A 15,500-nucleotide genomic window follows, 5' to 3' on the forward strand; every position below is an offset into this window, starting at 1 on the left:
AGTAATTTAACCTTTACCTGTTTAGTTGTCTTTCCAACTGGGCTCTAAATTCACCTTCGTATCCAAAGTGCCTAGTCTGGCCAGCAAATAAGCACTAATCTGAGAGCTGGTTTCCTAAAAAAAAATCATTCTTTCCCTTTAAAAACCTAGATAATTAGTAAAAACCACATGATCACACTGATAACAAGAAGAAAATTGCTGGAGTTCAGACTTTTGATCTTGGAGATCCAGCTTGAGATGGCCTGTAATCTTGGATAAATCAGAAAACAAAGATTTTTCTTAGTAGGTCAATAACAAAAAGCCACTGAGTTCTGAAGAAAGGTAAGGGAAGACACAGGCATTACTCGCATGGGGTTAAGTTTTAAGGATAAAAGCTTTTATTTGACAGATCCCATCTCTGACAGATTATGGCAGACCTGGAGGAAAAAATGTTGTGGTCTTCTAGGTAACAGTTGGTAGGTTCAATAAATATCCATGGAAGCCAAATCAGAACAGTTTTGCAGAACTGATGGCACACAAGATGATTTCGCTAGCACATGCATTTGCTTCAACATTCAGTAGCTGAATATTTAACATTTAAAAATACATACGTAAGAACAAATGTAACTAGCACAGCACATCCTTGATTTCATGGATGTAACTGCCAGAAGTTCAGGTAGCAGCATCTTCATGGCAGTTCACCACAGACAAAGCCTAGTCACGGCGATGATGCCCATGGATGCTCCCAAGTACAGGGTCAGCTCCTTGATGGGTCCACTATGGGACTCCAGCAGCAGCTGGCTTACACTGGTGTGGAAAAGGTGTCTTTTAACAAAAGTAAGAAGCCTAAGGTAGATGGGGAATTTTCTCCAGTGTGCTGAATGTCAAAATTCGAATAAAGCTCAGTGAAAAGAAAGGAGTTAATGACTGTATGATAGCCAAATGCCCTACTGATAATTTAATGACATTCTGGGATGGGTGAGAGACCACTGTCTCTTTATTACTGACTGATCACAAGTAATATTTTTCTCAGAGGTGCTTATTTTCAGGAAGATATATTTTTAAAAAACTGCTTACATTGAGTATTACTAATATTCTTTAAAAAATTCTAATGTTTTAATATTTTTTTTAATTGTATGTATTACCTGATTTTCCTTCTATGGTAGTGGTATATAAAAAGTTTATGTAAAAAGTCAATTAAAAGTTATCAAATTAGTACAAAAAAGTTTTGAATAATTAACCTTGAAAATCACTGCAGTGAAGACAAAAAAACAGGTAATAGAGTTTTAAACCAGTTATAAACAGTCTTAGCTTTTAAAATAAAACAAATGAGTCACCAGTACTATTTTAATTTTTTTCTTTCTTCTGACTTCACAGTTAACCCAGAGAGAGACAAAGTGAAACGTATGTACAAATCTTAAATTGTTTAAGATCTATATGAATTATGTTCCTGCATTATGAGAAACTATGCTTAAGAGGACATTTTGTTTGTTTTACAGATTACTACTCCATCGTGTATCCAGACTGGCCAATACTTGCACGCAACAGACACTTATCTCTCTTCCTCATTGTTAGTTCACCAATCCTAATACTTAGTGTTCTAATTACCATTTTGGTCAAGCATAAATTCCTCATGTAGTCCTTCTGGACTAATAAAATCTAGGAAAAAAACCATACTCATTCATATAGTTAAAAAAAAGCTGGGTGTATTTCTAATTTAAAAATATTTCAGAATAAAAAATATGTCGTTGCAGTAAACCCTCAATCAGAAGAAACTGTTTGACTTCCTAACTCCATAGATAAACTCATCTTTACTTTCTACTTTTCTGGGAACAAGTACTGTTTTCAGGCTGCCACGACTGTGACTGAGTAGGTAACGCAGTCCCTGTGTTTCTCAGCATCTCAATCTGTAAAACAAGTGAGCTAGATTTAGGGGCTTCTAGGTACTCTGCCCATTCATAAAAACATTTCTACTGCTTCAACTCTGAACATCTGGTTTTCTCTGCTTTCTTGCAAAGTGATGTGTTTCTGGTTTATTCTTCCCCAGGGTCAGAAAAGAGTAATTATGAGATTTAAGAGGCCTTGCTTGCTTATGGGTTATTTAATCTTGGAACAAAACATAAAATGAGATAAAAAGAATTAAGTCTAAATACTTTTAATCATTAGAGAGACCTAAAAAATCTGCATTTATTTTCCTCAAAACCAAAAGCTGGGACATGATTTTATTTGAAGACTAACCAATGGCATCAGACACTGGATTTGATGGATAATTACAATAGCCACAGTTCAAAAATGTTTATATAAACAACCTAAAGAATTACTCGTAAAAAATTATGTAAAGGCAAAGAGATTAGGTACAATATATAAAAAGAAATGTTTCATTTACTAGTATAATTTTTTGAAGAGACACATGAATACAGTAATTTATTTATAAAGACTAGCTGTTCATATAAACACTATTATGAAGAACAAAACAAACTCAGAGAAAAGTGATCAGATGAGCACAGATAACATAGGGGGCTGCACGGGGAGGGCAGTACGGCACAGAGAAGACAAGTAGTGACTATAGCATCTTACTACGCTGATGGACAGTGACTGTTATGGGGTATGCGGTGGGGACTTGATAATGGGGGGCTTTAGTAACCACAATGTTGCTCATGTGATTGTATATTAATGATACCAAAAAAAAGTGATCAGAGTAATACTTATCACAGAAAAGGCAAATAATGCCCTAGTATCTCAAAATCCTTTACAAAAGGAGATAGCTTAATAAGTTCTTGTTCAGGGTTTTTTTTTTAAATATATTACTTCTTTTTCTTCTTCTTTTCATCTGCTTCCATTTTAAGCTTAACTTCTTCTGTTGTAAGAGCTCCCAGTTTCTTATTCTTTGCTTTCTTAACCTTTTCCTTGATGGTGGCCACATCAATTTTAGTTTCAGTAGAAGCTAGACAAATTAAAGACACAATATACACAATTCTTTACTTTTTATATATATTTAGGACAGTAATTTCAGAATATTGTTGTAAATGAAAGGTCATGTTATAAAATACAGAGGAAAGTTAGGAATTTCTTCAAACTAAGAGAAGACAGATCATAAAGCACTTTAAAAAGATGCTGGTGAAAGTATACGTGAAAATTGCATTACAGTTTTACCTAGTTGAACCAACTACATTTTCCCCCTTAAGCTGCACTTAGATTATTTTTACTTATATTGTTTTCCATTATTTTGGAACTTTAGAATACTCATTAATATACCAATTTTCCATCTTGCATGTTAAAATGATTTAAAATTACATTTCATGAATATTACATTAGCTCTTCTAACTTGAGTAATTTTAGTAACTAGACATGAAGGTCAAAATCTACAATACCTAATACCAAATAAAAACAAAGTTTTATAAATATTAGTTCAATGAATAACTATTTTGCTAAAAAGAGTATTTGGAGATCCTAACAACAGAACCCAATCATCTAATTAATGCCAAAAGCTTGAATAAAAGAAAGGAAGCAGAGAAAAAAAACGTAACCTTTTCTCACTAATTAAAGAATAATATTCAGAGCATAGGAGAGTCACAAGATAAAACACCACCATTCAAAATTCCAAGCAACCTGGGAAGCAGAGATTTAAAGCCTCCACTACAGCGGGGAGCCTACATTAACAGCTGTAACGAGATTAAACTAGCTACTGAACTGCCTCCACAGTAGAAAACTGACAGATTATACAAACTGCACAAACTGAAATTATAACACTTATGACTTTTTAAACTTCTACGTAACCCATCATCTACACAGAATATAGTTATTTTTAAAGCTGTTAACAGTGATATAATATGAGATACTAAAAAGTAATGTTCTATCTGGTTTTGGCCAATAGCCACGGGCAGTGCTCCTGGTTTCCTAGCTACCCTTCTCCCTTCACTGCGCCATTGGCCACTTGGGAGAGTTAGATTAGAAAGAGTTACAAGATTACCAGTGAGAAAGAAAATATTAATCAAGATGAGGCTAAGAATGGAGAAGAAAGGCACAAGAGTGTTGTCTCTGAGTATCTTTTTCATGCACTCAAGTAAGACCCTCCTGTTATTTTGTTGGTGTCCTTGAGCCCAAGTTGATGAAGAATCCATGGCAACAATACAGGAATCAAACTTTAAGCCACAGGTCACACAGTAAAGAGAAGAAAAGCCTGGCTTCTGATACGCACTCTCTGAGAGGCACAACAGCAGAGCCCAGGGATCTCACCACTTTAATTATTTTTATTTTTACAGGGGCTTCACTGCTCTGGTTCATAGCTTTAGCAACAAAGAGTTCTTCCCAAACATGATCAGGAGCCAAGAGAACTGTCAATCTGGGACACTCTTAAATAAGTATTAGCTGCTACTAAATAAATGAGCTCAGTCATCTCTTGTCCCTAGGACTAGTGACTAATGAAATGCTAAGAGAACTGATGGGGGGTATGGTTATTTATTTGTTCAACACTCAGAGATCAGACAAATTAACTATGGGTCTCCTTTTTAGCTAACAGATTTTTACATCATGCCAAGGAGAAGGAAAACAAGTATTACCTTCCTTAGGTTTCCTGACTGGTTTTTCTTCAGGTGGAATAAAAGCTTTGTTTCTTTCCTTTTGTCTTTTGCTGAGAGCTTCTGCTTGTTTAGCCTGCATTATTAATAACAAATACATTGGTAAAACACAATTTATAGTTAAATAAGAATTCAAATTTCTATGAACTTGTCAGTAATGTTGTAAGCTACACAATCTTACCTTTATTGCTTCCATTTTCTGTCGCTTCTTTTGACTTGCCTTCAAAAAGTATTCACCACTAGCCAATTCTTTATCAATCTGTTGAAATCAGATTTACAAGTACATCAGAAATACTATAGATGAGAAGTAATTTTCTACAAGACACAGTGTCCTTTAGGTCAAGACAGTGGGGTTGAGTATCTATGATTAATTCACAAAGGTAGCAACATGAAAAGGAAATGTACTCAGTGCTGAAGGGAACACAGGCACAAAAGCATGGAAGCAGGAAAGCAGGGGATATGTTTGTGGAACACACAACCGGCTGTTCTAGGTTGATGGGAGGTCAGTGATTCAGAAAAAAGAGCAAACTGGAATGGCAGTTTTGGGAAAATACAAAAAGGAATGCAAGCAAAGGAAATGAGATAATACTTAGAAATGACTGAAGGTTTCTGAGGACTGAAAAGACCAAAGCAGCAATGTTTGAGGTACAAAACAATGGAGAATAAATAAAAGCCTGGAATAAAGTTAGTGGCATGTAAAATGAAAAACAAGAATTGTCAGGATTTGTTGCCTAATTAAATATTAATTAGAGAAAGCTATGGCTCATTCATTTACTATATAATCAACATCCATAAATGATCTACTTCACACTTATGTAACACTATCATCTAAAGCAATGGTCTAAACTCTTTGTAGTTACTAAGCTCCTTACAATTGCTAGTTCGTTTAATCCTCCTTAACAGTTCCTTCAGATATTATCATTCTTCCCATTTTACAATAGGGAAACTGAGTCAAGGAGGAGTTAAATAAATTGCCCAGTCACATAGCATATAAGTGGCAGAATACTCAACTGACACACTGCTGTTTTGGGCAGCATACAGTCATAGGGAGAACTAACTATAAGATGATTACGAGCTATAGGAAAGGGTCATAAAAAGCAAGCAGGTGTTATGGAAGCATGGTTTGGGGAGTGGATCACTCCACTTCCCCCCAGAGCAAGATCCCTCAGGAGACAGGTGAAGACAGAATTCAACGAACAGGTAAAGAACGGTCTGATGCAGATGGAAAAAATTACAGGCGAGAGAAGAGGAACCTGCAGGAGTTCTTGCCTGATGGTCTTAAATATTTCAGTAAAATAAAATGCAACGTCATCTGCTAGGAGTGGGAGGGTGCCTGAAAAATTAAGAGGACACACAGAACTACTACACAACACTAAGGACCTATCTGAGCTTGGAAACATGAATTAAAGTGGATATAATCCAAAGATGTGATTTTGTCCAGCTATGTTGGGTAGCCACATTATGGGAAAAAGACCTATCTGAGCTTGGAAACATGAATTAAAGTGGATATAATCCAAAGATGTGATTTTGTCCAGCTATGTTGGGTAGCCACATTATGGGAAAAAAGTTGAGTTTTAGAATTGCCCCAAGTTTAAGAGTTTTGATGAGCAGGTGTGAAAGAAGGAGAAGGGAACATTAAAGAAAACAGTGATGAGCAAGAAAGGAAAGGAAATTTTGGGAAAGAAATTAAGCCAGAAGACAACTGACAAAATGACAGGCATTCCTAACTTAGAAAAAGAATCAGTATTAGAATTTAAGATTTCAAAACGAGCTACGATAGAGCCCATATGTGGTCACAGGAATGGTGCTGAGGCAGAGTAGAGAGCACTGAGGCTAAATCGTTGAAATTTTTACCCACAAAACATTTACAGTAGGTACAGGAGCATGACTGACACCAACCACCCTGAGGACGTCACACTCCCCTGTGAGGTCCCTGCCCCCACCCCACGCACTGGCTCCAAATAAGCCTCCATGCACTTACTTTCAGTTTCTTAGGTCTCTACACACCTAAACACACAGACACACAAATTCCACTTAAAATACCCTCAATAAAGCTTCTGAAAAAATAGATTAAAAGTTTACACCTCATGTAAAAAAAATTCAACACTTCATACTGACCTGACTCTCTGGCTGTGGTGGTGGGAATGGTGTATACTCCTTCTTAGCAGTTTTTTTCTTTGGTTCCTTGCGTTTATTCACATTTTTGTGCTTGAACTGTGGCAAAAACCTTTCCCAACTCTGTGATCTTAATTCAGAATCCTTTGCCAACTCTCGTTTAATCATTAAGGTCTTCAGTCATGGCAACAGATGAACAAGGTAAAAAATGTTAATTTCAAAAGTCCTACATCTGTCAAACTAAGACATTATATTGTTCCAATAAATAATAAAATTAAAAGTAGTTCTTAGCTTCTTCAGTAGGAGTATGCCAATTCCATAAAGAAAAAAATACGTAATCTCAAACGTATAACTCACCAAGATCAGAAATTTAGATTAAGAAATACAGAATGGTTGAAACCAATATCCTCACATATCCCCCGCTCCATTTAGAATTTTGTAGATATTGAAACATCACAGGATGCAATCCAGGCATCAGATAAAAGATCGATTCTATCTTTAATGTCCCAATGTAACTCAAAATTGTTCTTTCACCCCAAAGAGTGACTTTTTAACTAAGGTTCATCAAATTTAAGTGAACTGCCTGACAAATACCCATCATAAAACAGCTCATTATACCATGGTTACATTCCCAAGTACAATCATGAACTTTGTGCACAAAGGGATATAATAGTTCTCTCTGAGTCTATGAGTGTTAAATTGCAAACAAAGGTTTCAAATTGCAAAAAAAGGTTTCAATACAATCTGAAAAAAAAGACAAAATTCTGAAAGATTTAAATATAGTACATGGGCTCATAATCTAAGAAAACTGGAGTGGTATCATCTACAACAAATTCTAGAAGCTTATTTTTGTATTAGAACTATATAATACATTACAGTGTCCCCTTCCGTAATTTCCAGTCTGTACTCCACACAGACCTAAGCTTCAAAGGCTGTAACTGCAGGACTGGGGTTGAGTTGACTAAGCTGAGCGCTACCTTCAATTTACCCAAGATCATCCTGCTTTTTTTGTTATTAGGCTCTCAGAAAAGATTTAATTTCAAGAAATATTTCTGTAGCAAGAGAAGTCTAACAACCACTGTTATAATATATAATTCTTACTTTAATGTTGTAAATTGGATGAATATTCTTCATAGTATCTAGGACTACTTTCCGAACCTGAAATTTGCAAAGAAAAAGGAATTAGTCACTTATAAAGATTTTAATGAGTTAGGTAGAAGGCCTTGGGTTACCATATTGCAACACTCTCTGAACCAGGCAATGGCCATCGAATTGAATACAATTCATTCACCTGCTCTCAGTAACTTCCAGATCTTTCGTGATCATCAGCTTACTCTGAATATAATGAAGTGTCTCAACTTTAATGCTAAAATGTGATACACAGAACTAATACAACACTTTGGAAAACTGTATGATTTAGTTGAGGGGCAGATTAGAATGAGAAAATGTGTACTCCAATGATGGGACTGCCACTTCATTTGGGAAAGGCATTTAATTTTCTTGTTCTAGCTTCCTTATTTATAATATGGAAATAAAATTACCTCAAGGGTTTTTTGTAAAAATTAAATAAAACAATATATACAGATTTTACAAACCTATAAAGTATCCAATATATTTAAGTTATTATTGCCACATGAGAAAGGGCAGATAACTTATGAGAAATAGGTCTAACAAAATTACTATTAGTCCTGGAACGGAAGCAAGACCTTACAGTCACATTCAGACAACAATAGCATCAAAAGGAGTTAATAGAAACAGTGTCTACTCCACAGATAGTAATATTTAAAGTTTAAAACATTTACAAATACCCTAAATAAATATTATACTAAAAGTCAAGCAAAAGAAAATATATCTTAATGTCAAAGAAGTTTTCAGGCTCTGATCTCTCCTGGCTGTGTATGCTACTGCAAATAACAAGATTTCTACTAAATTCTCCAATCAGTTGAGCACCTGTGACTAGACCATGTTTCTTGTATGTGCTACAGACTAAGATCTTAAATACCCACTTAACATCTGTAAAGGAAGGAATAATCACGCTGAGACCTTCTAATTCAGAAATGCATGCCTCTGCAGTTGCCAAAGGTTGGCCACAGTATGTTAGGGTCCAGGAGTGATGATTTCCTCAAATTACATTCATTAAAAAGTATTTACTAATGGGAAATCAAACAAAACATGCCAAAAAAATTGTTGCTATGAAACAATTTACTATTATAATCAAATTATTTCAATTGTTCTCTGCTGAAAATTAACTGAAGATACTGAACAGCTCTCACCTCTTTTAAGCCACTAAAAGGTCCAATGGCTGAAACTGTGTTTCCCTGAACCATAATGTAACAGTTTGTTAAGAGCTCCAATGCCTGTATCAAAAGAACAGCAAACTGAATTTCAGTACACTGAAAATTAATGATAGAGGAAGACACTCTAGTTTTCCACTGGTAAGAAGTACCTTCAGTGTAGATCCTTTGGGACCAATGAGCCGTTGTCTTCTTTTTACAAATCTTTCTTTATTTCTTACTAACGAACCTATTTTAATGATGTCACATGCAATATCATCCTGAAGAATTCGTACTGCCTTTTGCAAAAATAAAGAAAACACCTGATCGGTATTTCTTTTTAATTTTTGTATTGAAATATCGTTGACATACAATCTTTTTTTTTAGGTGTTTTAATTAGTTAATTTTTATTAAGGTATCATTGATATACACTCTTATGAAGGTTTCACAAGAAAAGCAATGTGGTTACTACATTCACCCTTACTGAGTCCTGCCCCATACCCCACTGCAGTCACTGTCCACTCCGTGTAGTAAGATGCCACAGAGTACCTATTGTCTTCTCTGAGCTACACTGTCTTCCCCGTGACCCCACACACACCACGTGCAACCAATCATGATATCCCACAATCCCCTTCTCCCTCCCTCCCCCAACTCTCCCCCTTGGTAACCACTAGTAGGCTCTGAGTCTGCTGCTGTTTTGTTCCTTCAGGTTTGCTTCATTGTTACACTCCACAAATGAAGGAAATCCTTTGGTATTTGTCTTTCTCTGTCTGACTTATTTCACTGAGCATAATACCCTCTAGCTCCATTCATGCTGGTGCAAATGCATGTTTCTTTCTTATGGCTGATAGTATTCCTTTGTGTACATGTACCACATCTTCTTTATCCATTCATCTACTGATAGACACTTAGGTTGCTTCCATATCTTGGCTACTGTAAATAGTGCTGTGATAAACATAGGGGTGCGTATGTCTTTTTGAGTCTGAGAAGTTGTTAATCTTTGGGTAAATTCCTAGGAGTGGAGTTCCTGGGTCAAATGGTATTTCTATTTTTAGTTTTATGAGGAACCTCCATACTGCTTTCCACAATGGTTGAACTAGTTTACATTCCCACCAGCAGTGTAGGAGGGTTCCCCTTTCTCCTCATCCTCGCCAGCATTTGCTGTTCCTAGTTTTTTCTGTGTTGGCCATCCTAACTGGTATGAGGTGATATCCACAATGGAATATTATTCAGCCATAAAAAAAATATAAATCCTGATCAGTATTCTTTATAATACTTTTCTTTCCAAAGCCTGGGTTCATGATACCTAAGCAGAGAAGTGAAACTCCCTGAAGACAGGGGATGAAGGAAGGGGGGCATTATTATATGTTGTTCCTAATGCTGATGCAAAGCAAAGTCACTCTGATTCCAAATTACCTGTTCAAATGAAACGCTCCTTGCTAGAAGTTTTATTAGGTCTCTGGCCCTGATGATGATATATGGGTCAAAAGTCTTCTTTGTTGTACAAACACTCATGCTGCCCTCGATCAGGTCCAGGGTTGCATTAACATGCTGGGAAGGGGAAGGCGCAAGAGCAGGTGTTTCAGAGTGAATCCACTTTTAAATGTTTATAAAGGCTGCCCTAATCAAACTATGAATCATTGAAAATTAAGCTTTTTCTCAAATTCTACCAATTCTTTCCTTGAAGAAGCTGGGTAGTTAATATAAAAAATGAATATCTGATTTTCACACTTCAAAGGATCTAAGAAACTCAGACAATTGAAACCAAGTATAGTTGCTTGGCTTTAGAATACATTGTACTTACTGGAATAAAGATTACCTCTAGTTTAAAAAGTATTTAGCAATCCAAATGAAGACATAAAGACCTAAGGCAAAAACTAAAGCTACAGCTTCCCTACCTTGGACCCGGCTCTAATCTACTGTCTATTCCTAGAGTGGAATTGAACTTTCCTTTTCAAACTTTTTTCTAGCTGGTTTGTATTGGCTAAGCCAAAGTAAAAACAAATTGTCATAGGTTCAGAAAGAAGCAGTAATTGGAAAATGATGCACTTAGCCTCAACAGGAAGAGTCAGATTTCAACAAAGCAAATAAAAATGCTGTTTTGATTTGTGAGCATAATCTTAAGGACATTTCAACATAGTAAGTGACAAACAATTCAACATAAGGTTGTATCTCTTTGAGTTTATTGAACATAAAAAAAGTCCAATCTCAGCCGTAGACAGCTATAAAAAACAGTGTGGAGTTTGCCGAACCACCTCCTACCTAATGAGCACAAATGACTCCAGAGCAGTACCGTTGCTGAGCAACACATTTTCTATCAGGACCTGCTAGGTACACAGACACACACACAGAACCAGAAGCTTCATTAAGTTTTACTTACCATTCCACAAGTGATTTATTGTTTTTTATCCACTAAATTGACTTCTTGATCCACAATGACTTTCAATCCAGTTTGAACAAAAACAAACATTGCTCTAGGAGCCTGCCAGCAGCAACACAGAGGGCAAGCTGGCCACATAAACATCTCATTTAAAATGAAAAATCACAATTCAGGAACATGCTTAGACTTAAACTGTATGGCTACATGGCAACTACGACAGCATTCGGAAACTTGGAAGCTCATGGTTGAGTGTCAGTCCATGAAATACCTACAATTTTAAAGGTATGTATATTTTTCAAAGTGATTAATTATGAAATTGAAAACAAATGGATTATAAGAATAAAGCTTATCTAAGCTATTGAAAGTATCAAAGGAGTCAAATAACCAGTTATGCTAGTACCTCAAAAAAAACCCACCAGCACACATATACTTAAAAGTAAAGGTATAACTGGAGCAAATCTCAAAGAAATATACAAAATATACATACATGTTCATTCAAGGCTTTCTGTACCAATGGCCAGCACTCTTTCAGGTAAGCCTCTCTGTATTTTGGGAACAAAGTTGCAAAACTGCTCTCCTCCAAGAATCCTCTGGGATTGTCCTCCTTGGAAAAAGCTGGTTCCTTCCAACCGTCAGGAACAGTGAGGAGTTCTGATTCATCTGCGGAGGTAAACTACTCATACGTCAGATTTAACCTTATTTTGGACAGTTTTTGAACACTTAGTAGATACATTTACAAACTTCCCAATAATCTCACTGCAGTTCCTCTTCCCATGCTTTTTAGATTATTCAACAACAAACAAAGCTCTATCAGTATCATCAACACACCGTAGGAATTATCTGTAGGTGTTTCAGTTCTCTCTAAGACAAGGTTACTTAATGGCAGGGACTCTCCTTGGGTCCTCAGTAACTAGCATTTGCCTGACAGATAGTGGGTACTTAAGAAACTTCTGCATTACCTGACAGATAGTGGGTACTTAAGAAACACAGGAGTTTCACAAACAGCCCCAAAACATATGAAAAGATGTGCAACCTCATGAGTAATAAGGAAAGTTAAAATTAAAACCCTAACCAGATACCATTTCAGCCTTACTAAAATGACTGAAATTCAAAATTCATGTACTATCAAGTGTTAGTGTATATGCAGAGCTGTTAGAACGCTCTTCCATTGCTGGTGGGAGCGTAAACTGGCACAACTCCCTTGGGAGTAAGTTAGCATTATCTGCACATACGCTATACTTTCAAGGATTCCAATCCCATGTACACAACCTATTGGAACTCCTGGAACATGACCAGGATTTATGGACAAAAGATGTTTGCAGCAGCATCGTTTATAATTGCAAACAATAGGGAAAGCCCAAATGTCCACCAACAGTAGAACGGTAATAGAAATACGTGTATATTCATACAAGAAGCATCGTAGATTAATGAAAAGAATAAGCTACAGTTACAACTATCACCGACTGAGTAACCAGAACAAAGAAGCCAGAGAAGAATGCCTACAGTCCTCTTTCATTCATATAAAATTCAAATACAGATAAAACTAAATCCCTTTTTGCATAGGTAGTAAAGATTATAACGAAAGAGAGCAGAATGATCAACACAATTCAGACTGGTTACTTCAGCTCCCCCAAGAAGAAAAGAATAAATAGTTCGATGGAGATGTGCTCCTCGAAGGGCTTTTCCGGTGGGGTAATGCTCTTTTCTGCTTGATGCTCGGAGTGCTCCTTTCTCACGTTAGTTTTATTCTGTCAGTTGTACATAAATTGTACTCTGCTATGTACATTAAATCATTAGAAACAACAAAACTCCTTTAATACCTCCCTGATGCCTACAACATTAGAGTTCAAGGTTTCTGACACGTTCAAGAACACTCCAGATGCTCCTCCCCCTCCACGGTCGGCGCTCCCATACCTGCCCTCCGACCCACTCCGCCCCTCATTTTGTCAACGGCTTCCAGCCACCTCCGCGAGTGTCAGGTCCCGCAGCGGCCCCCGCAGTCCCCTAAGCCTCGTCCTTTACGGAAGACGGACCGGGCGGCACCTTCACCGCGCCGAGCCTCCGGCAAGGCGCCCAGGCAGGAGCACGAGGCCGGCGGCGCTCCCGCCAGTACAGACGCGAGACCCGCGACAGAGGAGCCTGCCTTCCAGACCCCAGGCCTCGGCTCTCACACAGCCTCACCACGGCTCTCCGGCTTCGGCTTCTTGCTACGAGGTTCCCTTTTCCCAGAGACCGCGGCTCGCCCGCTCACCGAGGACGCCATCCTCAAGCTACTTCCGCTGTCGCCGGAAGTGGAGCAGTTCGTAAAGCCGGCCGGGTTCTAGTCGTAAGAAGTCCCTCTACTCAAAGGGCTCTGCGGAACGCCGAAGAGGAGACTGCGCAGCACCGGTGCGGGCGGGCGGACGCGCGGACGCCAGAGCTCGCGCAGGGCCGGAGCGCGGCCCCGCCGTCCCGGAGCTGGGCCGCTTGCCGAGACGTGGGGTTCTGCTCAGGGGCGGCGGCCGTCCTACCTGCAGTGTTCTCGCGGCCTCGGCGTCACCTGGGACTCCGGGTTTGACCACAAACTGCCATCAGACCACTACTGATGGCGCTCGTTCGTTTTATAAATATTTCTATGATCGGCAAATAAGTACTAGGCACCAGTAGGAGGTACAGATAGGAGATCACATGGTCCTCGAGGGCAGCAAGTGACAGCAGTAGCTGCCATTTATTGTGAGCCTGCTTTGTGCTGGGCACTTTATGTGCATTTCTAATCCTTAGAGTTAAACAAAGCTGTAAAGATGGATAGTTTTTCGGAAGGTCAGTTTTCAAAGTCCTTGTTTCTGATGGTAATTTTCTAGGGTTTTGGTGTTTATTTTTCTAAGTCAGAGGGATAGCAATTAAGCGACACGAAGTATTTCACCTCGCCTTAGATTTCTCCAAATGAGTAACTGCTGTCTGCCCCCAACGCTGCATATGCCGGACTTCAAGATGTGAGCTCCATCACTATTACAATTTTTTATGCTTCTAGGAATCTAAAAGTTCCTAGACCCCTTAAAGTTTAAGACTTCTTTTGATAATTGGTCTTACTGCTTACCGTTTCTAAAATTTTCTGCAGCACTATTAGGGAAAGTCTTTGATTGGTTGAATTCCTTGCACTAGTGAAACTGGGAACGTTTATCTGAAATCCCCCTTTGCGTATTTTCTTTAAGAATTACATTTTTGTAGATGAGACTCATGTATAAAACAGACTGTTACTTAGGGGCAGAATATACCAAGAGACATGATTATGTTAGGATTTTTGCTTTTATCCTGTGTGTCTTATAAATGATAGGCAATGGTTTTATCCCTATATTAGTACAGTTTGATGAAAAAGCAGTGACAAATCCCTATAATAGAACAAGTAAGAAGTGAAAGCAATTCCTTCAATGTTCCTAGAAACCCTATGAAGCAGGTTTCTATTATCCTTATTTTAAAGAACTCATTCACTAGTAAGAGGTGAGCTAGACTTCAGATCTGACCAGTCTGACCACTAGCAGCTCCAGAAAGACTGTTACACGGAAAAGATAGTTCTTGCAAATGTATTAGGAGGACTGGGTTTTCATCCTCACAGCGCTGAGACTTGAGCTGCAGCATCAGTGCTTCTCTAGATCTCCAGCCTGAAGGCCCACCCTGTAGATTTTGGGCTTGGCAGGCCTCCATATTCATTTGGGCATACAAATCTATAGATACAGGTAGAGATAGGGAGACATATACAGATATATAGTTTCTCTGGAGAACCCTAATACAGAAATTTATAGTAGAGTAAATCCAAGTGGATGATAAATGTGCTCACCCTCATTACTGTCGGAAAGCATATAGACACAACAATGAAATACTGCTTCTCATCCTCCAAACTGACAAAAAAGAAATAATAAAAATACTTTTTAAAAATGATAATCTGCTGGAGGAAAAAGCATTCTCATACACTGCTGGTGGAAATGTAAACTGTTTCTGCCTGTTTGAAAGCAATTTATCAATATAAAATATAAACACATTCTTACACAATAATTCCACTCCTGGAAAACTAAAGATAAAGCACCATTCCTTTGGGTATAGGTACAATTGTGTTGATTACTGACGAATACAGAAGTAGTTCAGTGAGAAGGACTTCGGAGCTGCACGGATTAATAGGTCAGAGCAAGTATTTTACCCACC

The 15,500-nt window shown here is 37.9% G+C and overlaps 2 protein-coding genes across 3 annotated transcripts in view; one reads left to right on the top strand and one right to left on the bottom strand.

Annotated features, from left to right (window-relative positions):
* The window catches only part of LOC108386358 (glioma pathogenesis-related protein 1), a 31,375-nt gene extending 29,631 nt beyond the window's left edge, over window positions 1-1,744 (top strand). The window contains 3 exon segments of the mRNA XM_037009052.2: window positions 1,357-1,383; window positions 1,479-1,604; window positions 1,607-1,744. Of these exon segments, the coding sequence (XP_036864947.1) occupies window positions 1,357-1,383; window positions 1,479-1,604; window positions 1,607-1,632 (179 nt within the window). The 3' untranslated portion in view covers window positions 1,633-1,744.
* KRR1 (KRR1 small subunit processome component homolog) lies at window positions 355-13,969 on the bottom strand. 2 transcript variants are annotated; one of them, XM_017644180.3, is made up of 10 exons: window positions 13,506-13,967; window positions 11,812-11,984; window positions 10,361-10,495; window positions 9,118-9,243; window positions 8,945-9,028; window positions 7,773-7,829; window positions 6,675-6,845; window positions 4,738-4,815; window positions 4,539-4,632; window positions 355-2,923 (listed from the first exon to the last, which is right to left on the bottom strand). In XM_017644180.3, the coding sequence occupies exons 1-10, from the start codon at window positions 13,585-13,587 to the stop codon at window positions 2,784-2,786; spliced, it is 1,140 nt and encodes a 379-aa protein (XP_017499669.1). In that variant the 5' UTR covers window positions 13,588-13,967; the 3' UTR covers window positions 355-2,783. The 2 variants fall into 2 exon arrangements, with proteins under 2 accessions (XP_017499669.1, XP_073070983.1); XM_073214882.1 differs by lacking the exon at window positions 8,945-9,028 and having other exon boundaries at window positions 13,506-13,969.
* Window positions 13,970-15,500: the final 1,531 nt, after the last annotated feature.

Source organism: Manis javanica, chromosome 10, assembly GCF_040802235.1.
Source record: "Manis javanica isolate MJ-LG chromosome 10, MJ_LKY, whole genome shotgun sequence".
Taxonomy (NCBI): domain Eukaryota; kingdom Metazoa; phylum Chordata; class Mammalia; order Pholidota; family Manidae; genus Manis; species Manis javanica.

Excerpts from the sequence above, each read along its gene's own strand:
- KRR1 (XM_017644180.3), bottom strand. The coding sequence starts at position 13,587 with ATGGCGTCCTCGGTGAGCGGGCGAGCCGCGGTCTCTGGGAAAAGGGAA. Across the intron at positions 9,244-10,360 it reads GGAGCGTTTCATTTGAACAG|GCAGTACGAATTCTTCAGGA; the intron begins GTAATTTGGAAT and ends TTTTTGCAAAAG. Across the intron at positions 6,846-7,772 it reads ATCCAATTTACAACATTAAA|ACCTTAATGATTAAACGAGA; the intron begins GTAAGAATTATA and ends CCATGACTGAAG.